Raw genomic sequence first — 24,863 nt, forward strand, 5'->3', positions numbered from 1 at the left:
AGGAGGAGACAGATGTTGGTGATGAGAAAATGGAATGTTTCAACTAAATCTGTGTATACAAAACCAAAAGCCTGCTGATGACTTGTTTTCTAGAAACTAAACCGTACAAAGATTTCAATTCACATTTTGATTTCGGACTGTTTTGCAGAATTTATCATCACAATATGACTGAAGCAGCCAGCTAATGCTTCGAAGATTAGACAGTCAGGTGGCTACTGAGAACACCCATGTGTGTACAATATACTCGTATTAAGAAAAAGATCTAGCGTAAGCCTTTCTGGTGTCTGGGAAACAAGCTAACTCCTAGAAAAGGTTATTAAGAAAATCAGTATCTTTTTAACAGCTTGTTCAGTAACCACTCTCACTATTTCACAAACTTTCCTCCCTCCACCCAGCTGGTACTGACATGCACTGGAAAACTGACTTGAATAAGACAAACTAGGAATCCAACTTTTTCATTTACAGCTAATTTGGATTTGACGAGCAAACTTTATAAATTGCTGGTTTTAAACCATATGCAGTAAGCATTTGCAGACTGGAAATTATTTTATACATATTCTTCCCCTATCCCCTTCTACTATAAAGTATTACAACAAACTAGTTTTTTGAAACTTGAGATGTTTTTGAAACTTGACATTTGGAGGTAGCAGGTGTTATGGCATAAGCCAGAGGTACACATTTAAAGTATTTCCTTCAAAATTGCTCTGGAAGACGCAAAGGGAAAAAATATAGGTATATTCAAGGTGTTTCATCAAATCTGAAGCGAGACTGTCTTTAAGAACTTCCTTGCCTAAATGCACAGAGACACCCTGCTGACATCCTCTATAATTTAAAGGGTAACTATTACCATATCGGTTCCACCTGTTAAGTAGACATGCACAATGGATACTGTACTCGGATGACTTAGTGACAAGAGTCGGAAGAAAGATACAAATCATCTAAGGTCCACTACCTGCATGAAACAAAGGAACTGGAAAGAGGGAGAAGCACATCAAACTGTTTTATTAAGGGAGTTTCCACCTACCATTATCAGGAACTGGTTCCATGTCCCACGGGCTAAGCTTTTCAATTTCACCGTTGTCCCATCTGATTCACCCAGTTAAAAAAAAAAACAGTTAAGAATTTAAAGTTATCTTGACTCAGAAGTATTCCCTCCAAGCATATTTAAATCACAGCTATTTTTAGGTATTAATAAAATATACTGTATAAACATGCATATAAACAAAAGCATTAGCTAGCAATCAGCTGTCACAGTGCAAAAAGGAAACACTCTTCATAATGAATTTCAAATTAAAATTGTGCTCCTGATTTTGGCTATATGCAACTTACCCAATACAAAAATCAATTTTACAAAGCCTGTATCAAGAAGTTGCAGAAGAAAAATAAGCCATACACTTGGAGAAATGAGATAACAACATCAAGGGGAAGATACAAGAAAAAACACGCAGGAGAGAGGATTTTTTTGCTAACCACAACAGTAGCTGTCCAAGTCCATGGAATGTCTCAGAGAAAGGAAGAACAATAAGTAAGGTATTTGGTATATTAACATTTCATTTTATAAGGCATACCACATTAAGACAAAGAAAAGGGTAAGTATAAAATGAAGAAACTAAAGTTAAAAGTAAGGACCAAGAGGAAGCAAAGGCAAACACAGTTGATATTGATAAGGTATCTGTATATTCACTCTAATACTTAACTGTTAGGTATAAGTATCATTTTGAGATCTCTCCAAATCCTACCACATTTGGGCAGATTTTTACATGTTTTTAACAACACAAAAAATACCAACAAATTTTGGTATTTCAAAGATAAGAAATGCCCAACTGGATCAGCTGAACGCCCTACTCCTCCAGCTAGACCAATAATTTGTGTCTTTGAAACTATTATTGGGAGATGCCATTTACGGAGACCATATGATCCTGGTACAAGTCCACTCTACCCGTACTTCCACCATTCATGATCACTGTATTCCTCCAGGCATGTTTGTGAATACATCCCAAGCTATTTCCTTTAGTATCTGTTTATTTTTGTCTAACACCTTTTTGAACCTGCTAATACTGTTTCCACAGCCTCCTGTGTAAATGTACTTCCACAGTTCACTACACCCAATGTTAAAAAAAAAAAAAAAAAAAAAAAATCAAACCCAAACTCTTTTAAACAACCCCCCTACAGATTTCAACATACACCTCTAGTTCTATCATCACAGAATCTGGTAAATAATAATTCTCTATTCACCTTGCCTATCACCTTTACAATTTTGTGAATTATGAATGCAACCCTTTCACCCTTCTCTTCCATCTGAAGAGTCACATTTTTTTTAGTCTTAACCCACAAAGCATCTGGTACATATTCTTAATCATTTTCGTTGCCCTTCTTCGCACCTTTCCCAAAGTCGTTACATCTTCCTTTAGATGGTGAGACCCAAAATGCATCAAGTCATCAGCACACCACAGTGCTAGAAAGCAGTGAGCAATACTGTTTTGTCCTTGATATCCTTTCTGATGGTGGCCAACACCTTGTTGGTTTTTGTAGCTGCCACTGCACACACCGCTGACGTTTTAAGAATTGTCAATGACTACCTCAAGATTTCTGTCTTCAGCTGAATCTACTAATGGGCTCAATGTCATATAAGCACAAATAAGACCATTGTTCCCTCAGATGTCCTACCTAACATATGTTTGCACTGAAAATTATCTGGCACTTTTTTACCCAGTCAGTTTTATGACATCCTTCTGAAAGTCCTCACCTTTAGGATGGTATTTGACTACTAACCTGAAATGACTTGCCATATTTATAGACCTTGGATATTTCATTGTGCATGCCCTCCAAGAGGCTTAGAAGGACACTGAATAAAGCTGGTCCCAGCATCAATTCCTGGGGGAGCGCGCTATTCCAGGCTGAAATATGATTGTTAAGAACCACTCTTATGCACCCTATCCTTTAACCAATTTTCAACACATAGAAGTATTTGCTCCAACCCTATGTCATCTTAGTTTCTTTAACATCTCTTGGAAGAAAAATCCCTTCAAGGGCTTCTTGAAAAAAATCTAAATATATGCTCTCCACTGTCCACTTTATTCATACACTTACTAACAAAGTCATAGAACTTCAAAAGGCGTAGAGAGGCAGAACTTCCCTGTACAGATGCAGTGCTGGCTCTTTCCTGCAGCTGGGTTTATCCTTATGCCCAATAGCATTATTCTTTATTATAGGCACGTACCAGAAACTGAAGTCACATGTATCTGTCTACAGTTCACCAATTTCCCTCCAGAGCCTTTTCTGTTGGCAATAGTTACAACAGCAATCTGCCAGTCCTCTAGTACAGGGTCCAACTGTAGGATAGTTTGCAGCTTTGCCAGGGGTTTCGTATCAGAGTTCTTCAAATGCCTGGGTGAATGCCATCTATTTCTTATGACTTAAAAAACTTAGATATTTGGTCTAATACCTCCTGTGTATTTTTTTCAAATAAACTGAAAATTGAGATGATCATCCTCATAATATTTTATAACTAAAACTCTGCTCAGGCAAGAGCACCTCTCCATTATTTTGGATCACCCATTGACTTAGGAAGACTTAGATCCATGCACACTCAGCCTGTTTGATGTTTATGAACTAACAGAGTTCCAAAAGTTCATCTATTCAGTTCTCCTCCCCAATTAATGTACAATACTTGAGAAGTTCTTGGTATTCATAAACGTATATACTACTTCATAATATTGCATGAAAGTCTTTATCAATACAGTTTAGTACAGCTTAAGCCCCATTTAATTCTACTAAAGCTCCATTCGTCCAGGTAACACAACTTAGTAATATATAAAGCTGCTTCTACACAAATACCTATTTTTGTCTGGCCAATAAAATAACAAAACATCCAATTTATACATCTTCTATTTATTTATTATCTATACAACTGTGATGCTGATAATTTGAGATGATTCCTAAGTGTGTGACAACCTGGTTACCAATAAGACTTTCAGTTAAGTTGTGACAATTACTCCCCCTTCCTCTCATTCAAATGTGGTTTCCCACACACTCTGTCATTGAGTGTTTTGAAGCCAACTTTCAAAGGTTGTTTCTGGTATAAAATAAAAAGCACTTCTATTCCAATAAAGCTCTTTGCCTCAGAAGTGGTGAAGAACAATTGCAGATGCTCAAACTCAGCTGGATTAGCAAAATTCTACCATTGAAAAAACCACCATAACCCAAATCCTGAGTGAGGAAGAGAGACAGCATATTGCAGTTTTTCCAAGACAGAGTCAACCATTTCCGTTTAGGTTGGTTTTTTCCCATGAAGTGTATTTAAAAATCTTTTTGCATCCAAAAGCAAATTTGTACAAAGTATATGAATGCAGATTAGGAAGCTACTGCTGCTGAACCACATGCAGATTCTTGGGTAGACAAGACTTAAGATTCTTGAACAATGGATCATATTTACGAGAAGAGCTAAGGACCCAGCCAAATCACAAAACCTAACTATACCTGCAAAACACTCCAGACATTTTTCACATACATATCTTAGGAAGCTTCTCTAGAAGAGCTGTTTGTGAGTCAAGGTTGTAGAGAATGTGACTCTGTTCTAAAGCAGCACAAATCTTTAAAGAGCTCTCTTTTGAAAATGGTCTTTAGGGAACACTGCATTCCTTACCTATTCAATTATTAAGCTAACTTCAAAGCAGCTCTAGACTTTCCTCTGTTAAAGGCTGGTACATTAAAATACTGAAATATCCTTTAGCGTTCACAGAAGAAAGAAAGGAATCTAGGAAATGGGCTAAAGGCTCTTTTTCATAACTGGAAACTTGATTTTGAACTGGCTAAGAAAACCAAAAAATCCATCTGAACTTACTCTTAAGGAACAACTGTGGTAACATAACAGAACATATGAAAGGTATAACATGAAAGGTAACATATATTCCCCATGGTAGCATATCAAAGGCTTTGAGCTATCTAACAGATAAAATTCAGTACTCTGAAATAAGACTTAGTTGTATTTTCATACTGGTATCTGGACTCAGTGGATTCTTACTCTGTACATCATTTTACAAAAGAAGGGAAAATATACTAGCCAGTAACTTGAATATTTTTACCCCTAAATCACCTGCAGGAGATATGCTCCAAGCGTACTATCCCTCATGCCTGGAACACGAGTAAGATGTCAGTAAGCATTCAGCACTCTTAGTTTGTCAAGATCCTCTCTCTATGTAAAAGAGGAGTCCAAAGGAGAATGAAATGAGGGCAAGAAATCAATGTACAGATAGTCTGGATTTCAGTTTTTCGTCTGTATGTACTTTCTCATTGTGGGTGATTAAGCAACTGTCAGAAAGAAAAAACAAGTATTCGCACATACTGACAGCTCCTTTATATGTGGAGCAGTCTTAGCTTTATCACTGTCAAGAACATGAAAAAGTCCTTTATGGTCAGATGATCTGTTGTAGAGACTTAACATTGATGCCACTTTTATTTATGGCACATTAAGAGTGCCAATGTGCTAACTGTAGCTGTAGAAGCAAAAGTGAAAATTCACTTGTCAAAAGCATACAGGCAAGAACTTCAGTCTGGAAGTTACTTACACCTTTCAACTACAGAAAATCAACAGGACAAATGACAAATCAAATAGATGAGACAAGGAACCAAAATACGTAACACAATCTTGGCAGTCTCACAGAATTGTCTATTAGCTACAAGTACTTCCTTTCTTTGGGACAAGCAACAGGTTCAAAAGCTTCTGAGTGGGGAAAAAAAAAAAAAGCCCTCTAACAATGAAACTCTGAATATCAAATATACTGTAAAAGACATGTGAAGAATCTCTGGTCGTGACAGAAATAGGAATATTATGTATTCACTGATTATTCTTACAGTCCTCCCTTGCTGGGGGAATCCAAAGCAAGCAAGATCCCAGAACCATACCAGACAACTTGGACAGGGAAGGACAAGGACAATATCCAGATTCTGAACACTGAGGTCCAGAGTTATCTTTGTTCACCTTTCTTCTCCTTTGTGTAAAGGACCTCTTTGTCGATATGAAAGAAGGTGCACATGAACACCATTAATGTCAAACCATCGTGGGGGGATAGCAGGGAGTCATTTTTCAGAACACGCCTACGTAAAGAAGGTATGGGTCCAGCTACCTTGTTACCAGTTAGTTTGACTTGGATGTTCCTGGCCTTTCCTGTTTAAGTAGTTATTTTTTTCTACTCTAATACCCTTGATTTGCTCAATTTGCCATGTTTTGAACAATGTACTTGATATTATATGCCTTCATCTAGGCAGTATTATCTCCTGACAAGTAGACTGGTCAATGGGATTTGTCTGTTACAGGTAACACAGGCTTACATTATCTGCAAGTTATCTGGCTAAATATCACCCAAAGAGGAAATCAAAAGGTGAAATCCCAAGGGGGATTTACACAACAGGGAATATGGCAGAATACCACTAGGCAGTGAAGAGACTCAAGTTCTGTCTTCACATTCAGGTTGATCTGGACTGGCAACATAAGGGTGAGCTATTTATGGCTCGGTGGGCCCATGACACCTCAGGCCATCAGGGAAGAGATGCAACATATAGATGGGCTCATGATCAAGGGGTGGACTTGACTATGGATACTATTGCACAAGTTATCCATGAATGTGAAATATATGCTGCAATTAAGCAAGCCAAGCAGCTAAAACCCCTGTGGTATGGAGGGTGATGGCTGAAATATAAATATGGGGAAGCCTGGCAGATTTACTATATCACACTCCCACAAACTCACCAAGGAAAGTGCCATGTGCTTACAACAGTGGAAGCAACCACCAGATGGCTGGAAACATATCCTGTGCCTCATGCCACCACCCGAACACTATACTGGACCTTGAAAAGCAAGTCTTGTGGTGACACGGGCACCCCAGAAAGAACTGAGTCAGACAACAGGACTCATTTCCGAAACAACCTTATAGACACCTGGGCCAAAGAGCATGGCATTGAGTGGGTATATCACATCCCCTATCACGCACCAGCCTCTGGGAAAATCGAATGATACAATGAACTGGTAAAGACTACATTGAGAGCAACGTGGGAGAGAATCTTCAAACATTGGGATACACATTTAGCAAAAGCCACCTGGTTACTCAACACCAGAGGATCTGCCAAGTGGAATGGCCCTGCCCAATCAGAACTTTTACATACTGTAGAAGGGGATAAAGTCCCTGTAGTGCACATAAAAAATATGTTAGGGAAAACAGTCTGGGTTACTCCTGCCTTGGGCAAAGGGTAAACCCATTCGTGGGATTGCTTTTGCTCAAGGACCTGGGTGCACTTGGTGGGTGATGCGAAAAGATGGGGAAGTCCGAAGTGTGACTCAAGGGGATTTGTTTTTAGGTGAGAATAACCAGAATTAAACTGTATGATGTTAGTTGCTATATAAACCTGCTACTGTATGTTATCATTACTATAATTGTTCTATGCTATATCCATAGTATTACAGTAAGAATCACTTAGATCAAGCAAGAATGAACTTTGATAAAACTGAGCGAAGCGCAGTAGGGATAGAACCAGAACTGACCTCAGCATGCAACAATCCAACATTGCACACCTCCTGCTACATCCAATGTCACCTGCTCGCCACACCGCACTGAAGCCCGATCCTGCTCTGCCGACTGAGAGGCCTTTGCACCATCCCTCCTGCCCAGAAAGGCTGGTATGACAGATAGAGCCCAAAGTTGGGGACTAAATTAACTCAACGAACGTTTTATAAACATGGCCCATAAACTAAAGGAATGATATCTGTGTATACATATATATCTATCGCTCTATAGCTCAAAGGACGGAAAAGGTGATGATGATTGACTAGGATGCAACAGAAAGTATGGGAACTGAGCATGAGGTAAATGGTATGGAATAAGGGGTGGATACTGTCCTGGTTTCGGCTGGGGTAGAGTTAACTTTCCTCCTAGTAGCTGGTATAGTGTCATGTTTTGGGTTCAGTATGAGAAGAATGTTGATAACACATTGATATTTTCAGTTAGTCTAAACGCTACTTCGCCAACAAGCCAAGGATTTTTCAGCTTCTCATGCCCAGCCAGCAAGAAGGATGGAGGGGCATGACAATTTGGGAGGGCACCCAGCCAGGGCAGCTGACCCAAACTGGCCAAAGGGATATTCCATACCATGTGATGTCATGTCTAGTATATAAACTGGAGGGAGTGGGGCTGGGGGGAATCACTGCTCAGGAACTAACTGGCTGTCGGTTAACAAGTGGTGAGCAACTGCATTGTACATCACTTGTATATTCCAATCCTTTTATTATTACTATTGTCACTTTATTATTATTATTATTTTCTACCTTTCTGTTCTATTAAACTGTTCTTATCTCAACCCACGAGTTTTACTTTTTTTTCTTTTTCCGATTCTCTCCCCCATCCCACTGCAGGGCAGGGAAGTGAGTGAACAGCTGCCTGGTTCTTAGCTGCTGGCTGGGGTTAAACCACGACAATGTGTCAAGCATGAAGAGAGTGCAACATTTGGAAACATCCTCTACAGGAGTCTCAAGTGATAGCATGAGATCATCTTATACATATACTTGCTCTTGTGCACTGTAACACGAAAGACAGAAGTGTAAGAACTTGAAGCATAAGGATCATGATGTCAGCAACAACAGAAGAAATTCAGCATGCCCCATCCAAAACCAATTATCAATGAAGAATAATCATTAACATACACTGGAAATTGCACTGCTTGTTTCATGGAAGAGATTCAGCACTAGTCATTACAGAAAGTGATTCACAAACATGAAAGAGGTCAATAACTTCTTTTACTGTACTACTATTCACTAAAAAGTTGCCACAAGTTACATATTCACATTGTCCCTAGATTAGCCACTTGAAACCATTAAGAAGTGATAATACAACCAGTAAAACGTTTTGAACAATTTATATATCCTCATACCAATAAGCCAGCTATCTAAGAGGCAACCCACACTACTAATATTAGAAGTGTAAATTTTTTTTTATACTTACTTAACACTGTAACACTGGAAGTGACTATCTGGATATTGAGGCTGATACGGTTCTTGACCCAGCACTGTTCCAAACCACCATGCATCATCAATAATGGATCGGAACCTATCAGCTAGAGCAAAAAAAGTCTGCTCAGACATTCTACTAAGAAAAAGTTATTTAACTATGGTTCTTCTACATGCAATTAGAAAAAATTTTGATCGGTGTATTTCAGTTTAAAGTTCTAAACCCACTGATACTCAATAAAATATGAGACAACTTATTATGCCAAAAACACACAAGTGCTACAATCTAAGGAAGTTTGCTACTTAGCTGTAAAATAAGAAAAGGGAACACTAGAGTCTCAATATATGTTTTGAAAACTGTATCTTAGATCTATGGTAATACCTCCAAAATGCTTAATACAGCAGTTAGTAGGCTTAAATTTCTAATGGGCAAAGGGACCTTACCTACCAGACAGCCCTCTGAAGTTAAAAGCAAGTAGCATCTAGCACATTCACGAATTAGCTAAGAACAAGCTTTTTATTTCAAAATTGTTTAGTCAAATACTTAGAAGACACACTTACAAGCTTGCCAGTTCCTTTGCCGTGCTTCATCATAGAACTGACGTAATATAAGGAAGTCGATAACATCTGGCATATCATGGTATCTAGATAAAAAAAATAATCCCTTTCATGTGTGTGCCTTAGGGCTTTAGAAGAAGCTTAAAAAGAAACATATTTTTAAATACTTTTCAGAAAAATAAAGATGCATATACCTGATGGAAAATGATTTGTCTGTGTGTTTTCCGGTGGCATGATCTATAAAGGCAAGCTTGAGGCAACACAATGTGGGAGGACCAACTTCATATCTAATTCCAACAATTTTTACCAATTCTTGATCCTACAGGTAAGAACAGTTTCAGCAAGTATTACCTTCTGGACTATGCACAGAACTATTAATTTAACATTAGTTAAGCAAGCACATGAATTGTACACACATCCAAAAAGCCAAAAATATTGAAACTGTATTTGAGATTTCAATGCAAGACAGTTTGTTAGACTTAGTAATTTTAACACAGCTATTTATAGGCCCACAGTTAACTCTGAAGATACTCTGGTAATTGAAGACACTTTCCCCTATTGTTTCCATAGGGAAACATTATGGAAACGGCACAACCTCACAAATCAATGTTTTGCAAAGTGTAATACCACTCTTCATTCACAGCATACTAGTATTGAACTCACATTATCTTCTATACAGACCTACCCTAAGGACTACTTTTCTCCATGGCTCCTTGTGTGGATTCAGTTCATAAATGTTATTTCTTCTAACTGCTTCAATGTAAGCTTCATGTCCTTGTCGGAAATATATTACCTAAAAAAAAAACCAACCCAAAACGCAAACAATAAATGTTTTCCTGTATTTAGTAACTGTAAGAAAGTTAGTTAACATAAGCATTTAAAGATTTTAATCAATATTCCTACCTCGTCACCCATCTGAGGAACAAAAGGGGATCTTCGAAGAGCTGTGTCTGTTATCCAAACAGGAGGATGCCAATCATATGACAATTCCAGGTTTACTGGTTGTGTTGGAGCATTAGCCTTCATATTTAACAGAGAGCAAAACTAGACTTAATGGACATATTGCTGACATGACATCAACACAACTAATTCCATTTTCATTTGGCAGACAAAAGCTTGTAAAAGACTAATGTACATTTCCAAAATAAATGGAAAGCTTCCAAAAGCTCCAAGGCTTTGCTCGAGTTGTAACTGTATTTGTAGTACTAATACTAAGCATTCCTTTCCTATATGAAGATTTGAATGAGCAAGACTGCCATCTAAATTATAAAACTTTATTTCTCTTAAGACCTAAATAATAGCAGTCTCAGTGCCAAAAAAAAATATCTATCAAGCTGTAAGAAACTTTTATTAAAGTTTCTTATATTAAAACAGTTCCAAAAATACCATTTTGAGAATACTTGGAAGAAAGTGAAAGGATGGAGAGAAAAACATACCAAAATTACCCCAAGTATTTAAAAAAAAAAAAAAAAAAAATCTGATTGCCCCTTTATAGTAGAAAACAGCAAATAGTAACTATTGTAACTTAAAAAAGGATAATTATTTAAATCAACTTAAAATTTTTGGTAACTTAAGAGTAATTACTGTAACTTATGAAAAATTAAAAATTCAACCCAAGTGTAAATGGCCACCATAAATAGTGACTCTATCCCCTAAGTTTTCAAAAAGATATGTTACTTAAACCCAGACAGTTTAACAGGGTTTTAGTCTAATATTCTGTACAGTTATTTAATAATCACGTTTTCCCTCTGATACCAGCAAGCTTCAGAACCCTTTTTATTTGAAAAGTAAAAAAATCACTTCACTTGGGAGTGCAGAGTCTTCCATACAAATCAGCAGATACCTTGCATTTGGAATGGTCTCAAATTAATTAAGGGTACACTGTATGTAGTGATACCAATATCCTTGTTCAATGGCAATAACAATTACTTTAACAGTTTCCAGTGAAGAAGTCTAAATACCTAAGAGAGAAATTTATTAAAGAGTGAGTAGAAGAAATTAACTGCATACCTCCTCCTGCTTTTTTGGTTTGGGCTTTTTTCTCCTCTTTCTTCTTCTTCTCTTTGGAGGAGATGATTTCTCTGCTGATACTTCATCTTCTGAAGTACTGCAATATCTGATAGCTTTCCGCCGAGAAGTCCGTACGGGAGGTTGTAGGTTAATCCCTGCATCAGCAATCCAGTCAGAGTATCTACTTGAAGAATCACTGTCCATAGCAGATGGGGTCAGGGAAAATACAAACATAGAACCAAGTTAGCATTCTGAAATATTGACAAAGTCTCTCAGACAAATATCTGCAGATACAGATTGCTCTTGAAAGCACTATCAAGAGAACTAAAATTACTTTGACCTGTCGTAACAATTACTTCACTTGATGTTTTAACATAATTTTTTGGGAACACAGTAATTCAAAGCATGGGTTTTTTTTAAAAAAAAAAAAAACAAACTCAAGTCTGGTAAATTCTAAAATAAGTAATTTTATTCAAGAAAGTTGTGCAATGAAATCCTGGACTAGTTAAGAGCCCTCCCTAATGAACACACTAGCCAAACACTACTTAAATTCTTTAAAGACAGTTATACAAATCTCACAGGTACACATTTGCTTTTTTTATATCTCTCAATATTTTTTAGTTCTACTACTATAGAGTTCTAGAAAAAATATCTCAGAAAGCCACAGTAAAGTGATTAAAAAGTTATCTATATCTTCAGTTCTAAATAAAATTATAACCTTATCAAAATTAACATTTTTTTCAACCATTTTTGTAAGAGCAAACAACTGACTGTTGCTGCATTGTTAAAAAAACAAAAAACCCAAGAAAATGAAACAACCCCCCCCCCACCCCTCAAAAACCCAACAGAAAAAACACCCTATAAAAAACATTCCAGACTATCTTCCTTCTCCTTGCCACCTAGCAAAAAAAGCAAAAGGATTTGAAACTACATTAAAACACAGAAATGTTTTGGTGAAATGGGACACTGAAAAACAATGCAATGTGTCAGTACAGTACCCTACAAAATATTGTAACATACAAAGCACAACAGAACCTCCATACAACTTAACTTGCCAAAATTCAAGTTAAATTAATTACAGTAAAAGACGGGATATGGTTGTTCGCTTTTACCTAGAACTATTACTGTTGCTTTTCTTGTCACTTCTCCACTCCTCCTCTTCATCAGATGAGCCAGAGCCCTCACTTTCTTCGGCTTCCTGAATTTAAAAATACGCAGTCAATCCAAAACTTTCTCACAGCACATATTTTCAGGGTTTGAAACATAAAACACATTGTCTATTCATGTCTACGTATTATCAAGTTAGGAAGAAATTTGTTAAAAAAAGTTGTTAAAATGGAAATGAAAGTAGTTCTTCTCTGTAGCCAATTTCAACTTACCCTACAAAGCTCAGGACTGCACTATTAATCATTAACTACTGTATATTCACTCACATTTTATTAGCCACCTATGGATCCACCTGCTGTAGCCACTCTTCACAAAGCAACTCTTTTATCTCCCTACCATATGACAGTTGTATTTTTTTCTAGTCTAAGTTCCCATCATTTATCAGAACAAAGTGGCGGGCGATTTTGTTTCCTTCAAATTCCAGACTCATGACGCTGTAATTAGGTCATGTAAAGTACACAATAAAATCTAGCTCACTAGAATGCAAAGGAAGAATTTAAAGATTGCAAAAGGAACAAATCAAGGAAAACTATCACATCTCCCATCCACACACAACATGGGTATACTCTGTTACAGCAGTAGCACTTCTATGATTTTTTTTTCTATTAGTTATGCAAGTTAGAATCAGATGATTTTTCTGATTTTAGTAGCAACTAATTGACCAAGGACTAATTGGGTGTATTCATGCATATATTTAAATGCAAAACTAAATAGTCAAGATACATCAAAATATATTACAACTTAAGTAATTTCCTGATTACTGATCAACAATTTACTTGCATTAACTTAATGTTTTAAATGTGTTTTTCATAACTGAAATGACTAAGAATAATGCATTGCTCGTGTCTCAAGTTATATGTTGTTAAGCAAAAAAAGTAGGAAAACAAGATTTAACTTGCAACGTCAAGTTTGATACTGTTTGAATTAGTCCAACCGATTATTTGTCATTTTCAGACTAACAAAGTTAACAGTCTTTCCCCTAAGACCTGCTCATACAGTGTATAGGATGGGCAATACTCACTAAATCAGTTCTTCTCTTTTATCCTACCATTTGTAGGATTAAAACAAACAAACAAACAAAAAACCCCAAAAACCAAGAAACATTTACATCAAAGCTCAGCTTCTTATAGTATTATTAGGTCTAACACCGCTTCTTCAAAATACGTAAGTATATGCAGTATTTAAAGGACAGTGTGCCTAACTCTCCTATTTGCACTTTGTGTGCTTTGAATTTGCCAGGTGCCAGAAGTCTCATGTCAACTCCCCTTCCACCCTATTCTCATAATAAGGAAAACCTGAACTTTCCATTAAATTTAAGTGATTTATTGTTTTTAAACGCATAGGAATTCTTTGTTAAGAGGCCAGGAGAAGAGTCCATTTCCAAAGAATATCACTTCATCTTACTTAGAAAATTATCTCCTGAACGTCCCCCATTTTGTTCACCACTCTTCCTTAGCAAAGTGACAAGTCCCACAAGTCCGACCTTCTCTACTCCTTCCTCTTCTTCCCCGTTTCCCAGTTTGAGACTATTTCCTTGTGTGTAAGGCAAGACAACTATAGTCCAAGCAGTCTTACTACTGATTTACAGCATCTGATAACACAACAGTCAAAAGCTCATGCTACCTCCTACATCAAAGTCCTGTTTCACCCCAAGCCAGGACTCTGCCAGAAAAAACACTTTATCAAGAACCTTCAAAATTTCCAGCTTTAGGTGTGTGCACAAATTTGGAAGGTTTTCGCAGAGGAACAGCAAAACACATCTAAAATCCAACCTTCACTTTAAGCGAACCTCAGCATTGTACATCAGTTTTTTGCCTTGGGCTGTGGATGTGGTTTAGAAGATTCTCAGCAAAAATAGTTCAGCCATTTATAAAATGACAGGAAAGATTGCCATTATTATTAAAGCAACGGATAACTAGGTTTGAGAAGTTGTACTGGGTTTGCGTGGCAGGATTTTGGTAGCGGAGGGGCTACGGGGGTGGCTTCTGTGAGAAGCTGCTAGAAGCTTCCCCGATGTCCAACAGAGCCAATGCCAGCCGGCTCCAAGACAGGCCCACCAAGGCCGAGCCCATCAGCAACAGTGATAATGCCTCTGTGATAACATATTTAAGAAGGGAAAAAAAGTTGCTGTGGAACACAAACTGCAGCTGGAGGAGAGAGGAGTGAGAACATGTGAGAGAAACAGCCCTGCAGACCCGCAGGTCAGTGAAGGAGGGGGAGGAGGTGCTCCAGGCAGTGGAGCAGAGATTCCCCTGCAGCTCATGGGGAAGAAGACCATGGTGAGGCAGGCTGTCCCCCTGCAGCCCAGGGAGGTCCACAGTGGAGCAGATATGCACCTGCAGCCTGGGAAGGACCCCACACCAGAGCAGGTGGATGCCCGAAGGAGGCTGTGACCCCATGGGAAGCCCATGCTGGAGCAGGCTCCTGGCAGGACCTGTGGCTCCGTGGGGGACCCACGCTGGAGCAGTGTGCTCCTGAAGGACTGCACCTCATGGAAGGGACCCACACTGGAGCAGTTCGTGAAGAACTGCAGCCCATGGGAAGGACCCAGATTGGAGAAGTTCATGGAGGACTGTCTCCCGTGGGAGGGACCCCACGCCAGAGCAGGGGAAGAGTGAGGAGTCCTCCCCCTGAGGAGGAAGGAGTGGCAGAGACAACGTGTGGCAAGCTGACCCCAACCCCCATCCCCTGTTCCCCTGCACTGCTGGAGGGGAGGAGTTAGAGAATTTGGGAGTGAAGCTGTGCTTGGAAAGAAGGGAGGGGCAGGGGGAAGGTGTCTTAAGATTTGGTTTTATTTCTCATTACCCTACTCTGGTTTGATTGGTAATAAATTAAGTTACTATTCCCCAAGTCGAGCCTGGTTTGCCCATGATGGTAACTGCTGACTGATCTCCCTGTCCTTATCTCAACCCACGAGCCTTTCGTTGTATTTCCTCTCCCCTGTCCAGCTGACGAGGGGAGTGATAGAGCAGCTTTGGTGGGCACCTGGCATCCAACCAAGGTCAACCCACCGCAGAAGTGCTAACAATAACTATGCTTACAGAAATACTTTCCCCAGTAAAAGAGCAGGTTTTTTGTTTGTTTGCTTGTTTGAAGAGAGAACAAGCACATTTACATGAAACTTCACTTATTGAGGAACTCAACTTCAAAATACAGAACTCAGAAGAGAACTTACCTGCTCGATCAAGCCAAAGCAGTTATCTCTTTCCTCATCAGAAGACTCCAGTTGTTCAATGTTATTCCGTGTTCGGTAATTGGGATATTTCCGTCTATGCAGTCTACGCTTAGATTGTATTAATGAAGACTCAGAGTCACTCTAATTTATACAGGAAGTGGAAAAAAAGAAGTTACATAAAAGCATGTGGCAAGCTTTTATGGGGGTGAAAGGGTGGCTAAAAGCACTGCTGAACATAAAAACTGAAATAGCCTCATCACATCACAGCCTGATCACTTCAAAACTCCTTTTCACAAGAAATAATTTTCCTGTACACAGTTTTAAATTTGCTGTTCCCAATTTAAGATTTAGTAGTTGTTCTAAGAAATTCTCTTTGTAAACTACTGTGACAGGCCCATTCACATTCCCTGATAAAGATATTTACAGAATCAAGACATTAACTGCCTACAAAGTGCAATTCTGAGAGGACCAGAAATCCTCAACTCCCCTCAGTTAAGGGGATCATGCAGTAGAATTCTTGTGTCAAATTGTTTTGTACTGCAAGACACAGCAAAACAGACCACTAACTTATAAAAACAGTACAATAACCAGTTCTTCCTTCTTATTGATCTCTTCCAAAAAATAGATAGTGAAAAAAATCATTCAAAACAGGGCAAGTCTGCAAAAGTTGCCCCATACACAAAACACTGTCATCTAAAGTAAAATGACAAGGGAATAGCAATATAGTCTACAATTCTTCAAATATAGGACCTTGAACATTCTCACTTGCATCTCGATGCTTTAGCACGGACTTGCAACAACCATCTTTGAAACTAACTGCAGTAAAACCACAATGGCCTAAAATCAAGTCTGCCTTTAAAAATTATTACCAAATACTTTAGATGAAAGGAGGCAAGACTGAAAGAAAAAAGAATTCTAGTTATTCATAGAAATAAACCAAACCTTGTCCTGCGATAAGCAGAAGCTGAATCAGCAGGAATCTTTGCAGATCATACCTTCAGAAATGACTGCTTTCATTTTTTAAACCATGACTTGTCCCTGGACACAGAATGCCCATTTTCATAGAAACTGCTGCATACCTTTTCCAATGACTCGAATGACTTTTTCTTCTCTGTTGCATAAAGATCTCTCTCTTCTTCCCCTTTTGCAATTCGATATTCTTCCTGCTTCCTACAAGAAAGTAATGACAATCTAATTCTGCATCTGTTTTGACAATGCTGAAAAGTTAAATGATCCCTTCTCTTTAAAGGATCCATCTAAAAAACCCTAACACCTAATTCCATTACGTTATTAATTTCAGACGTTATTACTGCTCAAACACCTAAAACAGATGTCCTCTCATTTCCAGACAGCGTAAGGAAGACAGTTATTAAGAAAGTCTTCTTTGCAAATATCAGAATATAATAAACTTTCTCAACCTCATTTTTAATCCACATTTTCCCCTTTGCTATCATTCCACCTCACAACACCAGGAAAGGTTTTTAAAAACTTCAGAGATGTGGCAGCACATATGGCTGTACCAGTAAAAAGGAATACCGAAGTACTGATATTCATTTTCCTTTTCACAGATGCATACCAATAGTACTTTTGAAAGCAGCTAACTGTTTTACCATTTCAAGTGCTCAGTGCTGCTTCTGGTCATAACACATCATTCCCACAAAGTCTCACAAAAGCACAGTCTCTCCAAACTCTTTCATGTAAATGAATTTAACCTACATCCCTTTATTTTGGAAAAAACAAGAATCTAGGTAATCTAGCTGTCCTTTAAGATGACTTAAAATACTGAAATATGGGAGAATCATTCTCTATTAAACTAGAGAAACTTCCATTTTAGTTGAATGGACTTTACAATTAAAAGTTTTTAAGCACAGCTGACCATAACACTGAACTATTTCAATTTGTACCACGTAGCTATCTTAGCTTAGGTCTAATAGATTCAGAAAAAACAACATGATTTTTTCTCTCTAGTCATATCTGCAGCCCAGTAAGCTGTCTACAGACCTGAGTAAGCTTGGTGGTATTTCTGGTACAACAACTCTTCGCCTCCAAGCCTGAAGGTCCCGCTCAGTAGCCATCTGACTTCGTGGAGCATTCTGATGCATCTGACGCACACCTTCAACTTGCCCACTACGTCGCAGACCAATATTAGGAGGAGATTGGATGTCGAAACTTGGTCTTCTAAAAGCTAAAATATACAAACAAAAACATTTTTTCCAGATGACACAGAATTGGAACCTTGTTTCTTCTTACTATAAGATAAAAAAATTAACAATTTATGTATTTTTAGCTCCACGATCGTAAGTATATGACTAGTTATCACCTTCAGGAAATTATCTGTCCTGTAGAAAACACAGTGAGATTACACATATACTTTTAAAATAGTTATTTCTACTACTGTTTTAATACAGTGAAAGGAATTTTAATGCGACAGAGGTGTTTTTCTGAACTATTTCAGGCAGCTCTGAGGCTAGTGGGGTTCTAAAAAACACTTTTCCTGGAGCTGAGCTTACATAATTAAAACTACAAGGACACAGATCAGAAGAATGTCTAGTTTAAATCTGTAAAGAAGGGAGAGGGGAACCCAGTTTGAATAATGGTAAAATACTTATTTTGCAAACTTTAGCAGAGAATAAACTTAGCTCCTATAAATGTTATTTGAGTACTCTACAAATATTACTAAGTATGTAGCACTCTACAAGAAAAACAATTAATGTTCTTTAAAAGGAAAAGCAAAAGGCTTTGTTTTTAATTTAATCACAGGAGTAGCAGTGTTTTAATGAATAAAAAGATCTTAACCAGATATCACTATGTTAAGAGAATCTTAGTCCCCAAAACAACATTAAAGTTAAAACCTGTTTGAAATATTTCACACAGCGTAATAAAAATGGAGATAGAACAATTATCTAAGAATTTATCAGCAAGTACTAACCTCTTCTAGGTGTTCCTTCCCCATTTTGTGGACCACTTGAAGCAGATTCTTGATCAGCTCCAGTTCTTTGATCTTGTTGTAATTGTAACTGTCTAATCATGCCATCGAGAATGCTGGGCTCTAAGCCTTGTTCATCCTGATCAACCGTCTGTTGGCCTATAACTTGTTCAACCACTTCTCCATCACCTTGCAAGTGTAATACAAATAAAATGAATGGGTTCAGTTAACTGACTATAGGAAAATGATTTAATCTCATTGTTCACATTGCAGTGAGACATATTCTACCACTAAACAGAATGAAAACCATTCTTGAAATTATTCCAATTGCTTATTCCGAATTAGACATTTACAGAGTCTACAACTCAAACACAGTTTGTGCATGTCAGGACCCACAGAAAAGAATTAAGACATCCATTTGAACAACTGATGATTTTTCTTTCCTTGTTTAAAATCATATTTGCTGTGGGACCTTTCAGCATCTTTAGTGAACATAAATAGATGATAGTTAGCTTGTGAGAAAACTAAGGCATTTTTAAATCACCTATGTCACATCTACTCTGATCCCATTCAGAATTACTACAGTAACTCTAACTTCTGGGTGTAGATCTTTAGTGATACTGTTCTTACTTGTTGCTACATATCCAAGTTGAGGAATCAAATGTTCATCTGCACAATTCTCTCTTCCTGGCACCAATCTTTGATATTTTGTTGGATGAGGGTTTCCATCCACATCTACTAAGAAGGGAGGGGGCATAAGATGAGGAGCCTGTTGAGTCTGCTCATCTAGGACATAATTGTTAGAGTCTCGAATAAGTGGCCGATAGTCAGTGTGGAAGAACATCTGATCAGGAATCTAGAAAGAAATTAAGTTTTTATGTTAGCAATTTGAAAAAAAAAATATGCTAAAGAATAGAGAAGAACAACAGACACTAAAATATCTAAAATCTCCTTAAATGTAAAATAAAGGGTAAGTTTCCAATAAGAAGAGTTATGCACATTAGCTGGCTGGAAGATGAAAATGTATTCCAGAAACGTTCTTGGGAGCTACTCCCAAGGGACTGTTAAGATACTGGTTATTTCTGCTATGCCAGGACCACATAAACAAGAGCACTCAAAGACATCATGAAATCCGCTATATTTAGATCCCATACCATACAAAACTCATTTTACATATGATATTTTAGAGGAATGAATGTAACGCATCTAATTTCAGTTAGAAGCTTGAATAAACAGTCTAATAAAAAGCTGAACTTACCTTTTCATAAGACCTGCTACAGCCAAAACCAAATATCAATAGATGCCCATGAGAATCTGTACATGCAAAATGCTGCCCATCTGGTGAAAATTTACAGTCAAAAACAGCACCGTGTCCTTGGCCTTCAATCTAGATTGAAAGAAACAAATTCAAGACTATTTGACCAATTTTTTTTGAGCAAACAATAATGCAGCATCAAAAATTAATTACTCTATCAAAAGCAGTTATGCACCTCTTAAATACCTCCATTAAAGCACAAATAATCTCTTTACTTCAGTTTATTCCTTTTCCCCTTGACATGTGAATTTAAGTCCTGAATCATACAGTTTTAAAAGATGCACTAAAGGGTATGGAAACTTACTGCTCAGAACAAAAAAAAAAAAACCCCAACAAACTTTGAGGCTTTTTAGCTGTTAGTATACTGCTTAAAAGTAAACTGCAGCTAATATATACTGATTTTGTTAAACCACTTTCAAGAAAAGCACAGGGAATCTTAAAGCTAAAAAAAAAAAAAAAAAAAAAAAATCACTTTGCTATTGACTAATGAGAAAAACAAGACCAAAAAAATTAATATGAACATTGGATCATAACTTAAGCCTCACAAAAAAATAATCTATTTTGAAGTGTTAATCATGAGCTGTCAAATGGAGCAAATGTCATGGGAGCTCTTAGGAACTGCACCAATCCACTAATGCTTATGGTAATATTATTGTCATGAAGACAGTTGAGAATACAAATATTTGTCCATAAGACTCTTGAAATGATGGTCTAAAACAGGACCTTTCAGTCTTTTAGATGGCACCTCACCTCAATTAAGGAAAATGGTTAGTATGAATGAGGTGCAAAAAGAACTTTGTTAACAAAGTGTGGAAAAGCCCTGCTGTCAACTATTCACAACACCTCACAGACCGAGAATTCCTGATCAACAGGTAAAGTCTGAAGAGCTCAGCCACAGACTATGATGAAAGCAAAGTTCTGCTCTGTTCCCCCATACCTCACATACCTCACACCCAACTGCAAATTCTAATAATTCATTTTCCTTGTCTCAGAAGCTTATCAAGACCGCCCTGACCAAATTCAACTCAGAAGCCCTACAGGAAAGTAGCAGTAAGTGGGGAATACTTTTGCAGATCAGTGAACTGACTCAGCTTAGTAAAAGGTCCAGTGAGATGCAGCTGATTCAAGGTAGAGAATGGAAGTGGGCAGCTGGGAGCAGACAAGGGAGGCAATCCTGGCCCTCCTTTTCTGCCACGTCAAACTGTTAAAACTGGCTCCTGGTCACTTTGCACCTACAGTTACAATAACCAAGAAATTCAAAGGTAAAAGCTCTGGAGAAAAAAAACTAACTCATAAATTTTGTTGGTTTGGGTTTTTTTGGTGGGTTTTGGTTGTTTGTTTCCTGTTTTGTTTTGGGGGTTTTTTTGTTTGTTTTGTTTCTTTCCCAAAACGCGCAGGGGGTGTGCGTGTTGGTGACAATTCCTTAAACTAGTATGTGAACACACTGTTGTGTGTAGAGAAAACATGGAGCTTAAAAAATGTCTTACCATGTTAAAATAATGCTTTGTTTTTGTGCCTTTGGTAATGTCCCATATAAAGATGTTGCCATCATGACCCGCAGACAACATTATCCTGGAATCAAAAGGATGGGTCTCCAAGACAAATACTTCATCTGCATGCCCCTAGAATTTACAATTGCACATCACATGAGAACAAGAGGACATAAATCCACATCAATATTATACCTGCAGTAGAGCCTAAAGCACTGTACTATCCTCTCCTCATACTCAGATTTTTGGAAAATTAGACCCCTACAAGCTGCCTCCAAAAATATATGGACTTTTACAAATTCCACAGTGTATCTATGTGGACTGGTACCTATGGCACATAAGTAGGGTAAACCCCTATGCAGCCAGAAAGGCTTTATCATTCTAAATTTAATAATTTTCTAGATTCAAACAAGAACTCTAGAAATATGGAGGTTTTGCCAAAGGACAGTGAACTATTCAATGAGCAAATATGTTACTGCACAAAAGCTTTTACTTATTCCACAGGACAGGCAAGTTCAACACAACAGCTAGGAAAAGGATTGCTCAAATGCAGGAGGAGCAGCTAGTTTTGGTTAAAAAAAAAAAAAAAAAAAGAAAAAAATCGAAGAAGTGCTACACTTGCTTTATCATTCATATAAAGCTTTCAAGACAAATCAGATTGAATTATGAACTCAGCATGCACATGTCACTGCAATTCTAGGAAGACCATCTACTTCAAAAAGGCAAGTAAAATTACGTACCACCAAGTCATGAAGCAGTTGCCCTGTACAGGAATTCCAAACTTTGAGCAGATGATTATTCACAGCCGTAACAACATAGTTATCATTTTGGTTCCAAGCTATCATGGTTACTTTAGGCTTCATAAATTTGTCTTCTTCTGAACATGTGTCACTATTTTAAAGAGTTGACCAGGCATGAGATATTTTTCATTAGCCCATTTCAATCTCAAAATACAGAAAAATAACCTGTTTTCCCATGTTAATAATCAGACAAGGGAAGGGAAGTCAAGAATTAAATTTGCTTCAAAACTTTCGTCCATAAACTTCACTCTTTTTGGAGAAATCAACTATAAAGCAAATCTGGATTTCTAGCATACTTATTTCATCGGACATGACAACCTCTTTCCATTTGAGATGCAAGGCAAAAAGGCTTTCCTTTTTCATGGAGTCTTGTCTCTTCTACAATTAAGAGTCCTAACATAATTCCTTTAAAAATTTGGACTTTTTACAGTCAAGAGCTTTCCAACTAACTCTGTTTCAGAAGCTAACCTTTATGTTAACTAAGCATTTTTTTCCGATTCCCAACATAAATACATTAAAGATAGTATTTTGTATTAACCTCAATCTACTTCCTCATTTCTCTCCCCAAAATACATTTATAGGATACTGTTAACACCCCCTCTCAGCATCTTAGTCAACTGAAGGTACAAGCTTTCTTTGAAACATACCTTCACTCAGTATTATCTATATTCCACGTCAACTAGTACCCTTTCTTACAAAGACTCTCTCTCAATTATACACAACTACAGGTGTATATATTAACCAAGAAAGATGCCACAGTCAAATCTCAAATATTAATACATCCACCTTAGTAAAACCACTTTTTTTTTTTTTTTTTTTATGGCTGCATCTCAAGAAGAGCTTGCAATCACCCTCCAATCAACTAGTATACCCAAGATTTGGTTTTTGTGTTTGTTCCCCCCCCTCATTTAATCACCTACAAATTCATTTCTGCTTATGTCTACAAAAGTTGACTGAGCATTCTGTACTACTGTAAATCATCCACTCTTCAGGTTTATGCAGTGCCATGTAGTATCGTGATCTTCATTAGTAATGACACTATTCTAACTGTGTGCCACCAGCATATTTCATTAATACACTTTTTAATAATACAAAAGAATCAATGAAAATAGTCAGCAAGATCAGTTCTTGATGAAAGCCACCTATTACCTGCCATGACCTCTCCTGGAAAGAGGTCATCATCTACCTTATTTTTACTAATCTAAAAATGTTTCTCCTGTGACATGTCAGGTGTCTTGACTGAAATCCTGGTAGAGAAGATCTATTGTACTTTCTGTTAACTTTTTTCCTTAACAAGGAAATGTAATTAATTTGGCACAGTGTACATTTGAAAGCTATATAAATACTCATGCATTTATTCAAGCACAGACTAAAACTTAGCAAGTTATTACATCACCAGAACGCTCATTTTACCCCCCCGAAGACCACACCACTTGATCATAACATTGCTAAGGCTTGCTCTAGTTTGACTGTAAGTGTGCTTGAGGAATTATTCAAAACTTTCTGACTTTACACAACAGATAAAAAAAAAAAGACAAGAGTTCACCTACCCTGGTAATCGATCGGACATATCCAGCAAAATACTCCTCCATTCTGCTTGCTCAAAATGCCAGATTCGAGCTGTTCCATCTCTACTGCCACTTATGAACCTTGAAGAAGTTTTAAAAGATAATGAATTCATCCTCAGAAGAACTTGCTTTAAAGTATGTTCAGAGTTACACACCACTGCAATTTAAAATATTACAATGAAAGACTGGTGAAAGTGAAATCTTCAATTTGTGTGCAAGAGAATTCTTTACAGTTACCTGTCCATTAACTTTCTTTCCAGAAGCCCAGGAAAGAGAGTTTTTCTGAACCAAAAATCTGAATAAAGTTGTCAAAACATGTAGAACAGAGAAACAAGTTCCAAAGTTAAACTCAATTCACAACTTCATCCTCGACTCCTTCTCAATTACAATACTTTAATGAAGTATTTTAAGTAAACCATTCTGAAATTGTAGAGTATCAAATACTGAAGTAGAGGCAAGAACAGATCAGCACAGCAAAACCTGAGATGTTCCCACCCACAACTGTGCATAAAAGTGAAGACCACCAGTGGTTTACTTTAAGATACCAAGGTGTAAACCACGGCAGTTCAGGCTTCCATTTCATCAACTGCTGAACTATCAATGCAGTAGAATGGATATTCCTGAAGAGAGGAACTGAAACATTGCAAGACATCCAAAGATGGTCTCCCTAGTCCAAGAATCACAACACTGAGAAAGACAGTTGACGTACCCCGCCACAGAAAAAGTTCACGTGCTAGGTATATCATGACTGTGCTCTAATTTGCTGTGATTAATTTTAGTAATAATTATAAATCTTAAATGTCTTCTACAGAAAGTGTCACCAAGCAAAAGAGCAGAAGTTTTGCCTTGGTTTTTTTCT

General features: G+C 37.5%; 1 protein-coding gene across 2 annotated transcripts in view; it reads right to left on the reverse strand.

Moving 5' to 3' along the window:
* BRWD1 (bromodomain and WD repeat domain containing 1) overlaps nt 1-24,863 on the reverse strand; it is a 65,596-nt gene that overhangs the window by 25,959 nt on the left and 14,774 nt on the right. For both annotated transcript variants that reach the window (XM_030020131.2, XM_030020133.2), the window contains exons 13-29: nt 23,987-24,085; nt 22,377-22,527; nt 21,634-21,768; nt 20,090-20,218; nt 19,462-19,687; nt 18,835-19,020; nt 17,907-18,090; nt 16,985-17,075; nt 15,906-16,046; nt 12,676-12,761; nt 11,564-11,759; nt 10,457-10,573; nt 10,239-10,346; nt 9,748-9,872; nt 9,557-9,639; nt 8,991-9,102; nt 1,025-1,086 (exon numbers count right to left, since the gene is read on the reverse strand). In XM_030020131.2, coding sequence (XP_029875991.1) covers nt 1,025-1,086; nt 8,991-9,102; nt 9,557-9,639; nt 9,748-9,872; nt 10,239-10,346; nt 10,457-10,573; nt 11,564-11,759; nt 12,676-12,761; nt 15,906-16,046; nt 16,985-17,075; nt 17,907-18,090; nt 18,835-19,020; nt 19,462-19,687; nt 20,090-20,218; nt 21,634-21,768; nt 22,377-22,527; nt 23,987-24,085 — 2,231 coding nt within the window. The remainder of the gene's footprint in view (nt 1-1,024; nt 1,087-8,990; nt 9,103-9,556; nt 9,640-9,747; nt 9,873-10,238; nt 10,347-10,456; nt 10,574-11,563; nt 11,760-12,675; nt 12,762-15,905; nt 16,047-16,984; nt 17,076-17,906; nt 18,091-18,834; nt 19,021-19,461; nt 19,688-20,089; nt 20,219-21,633; nt 21,769-22,376; nt 22,528-23,986; nt 24,086-24,863) is intronic.

Source organism: Aquila chrysaetos, chromosome 7 (assembly GCF_900496995.4).
Source record: "Aquila chrysaetos chrysaetos chromosome 7, bAquChr1.4, whole genome shotgun sequence".
NCBI classification, from domain to species: domain Eukaryota; kingdom Metazoa; phylum Chordata; class Aves; order Accipitriformes; family Accipitridae; genus Aquila; species Aquila chrysaetos.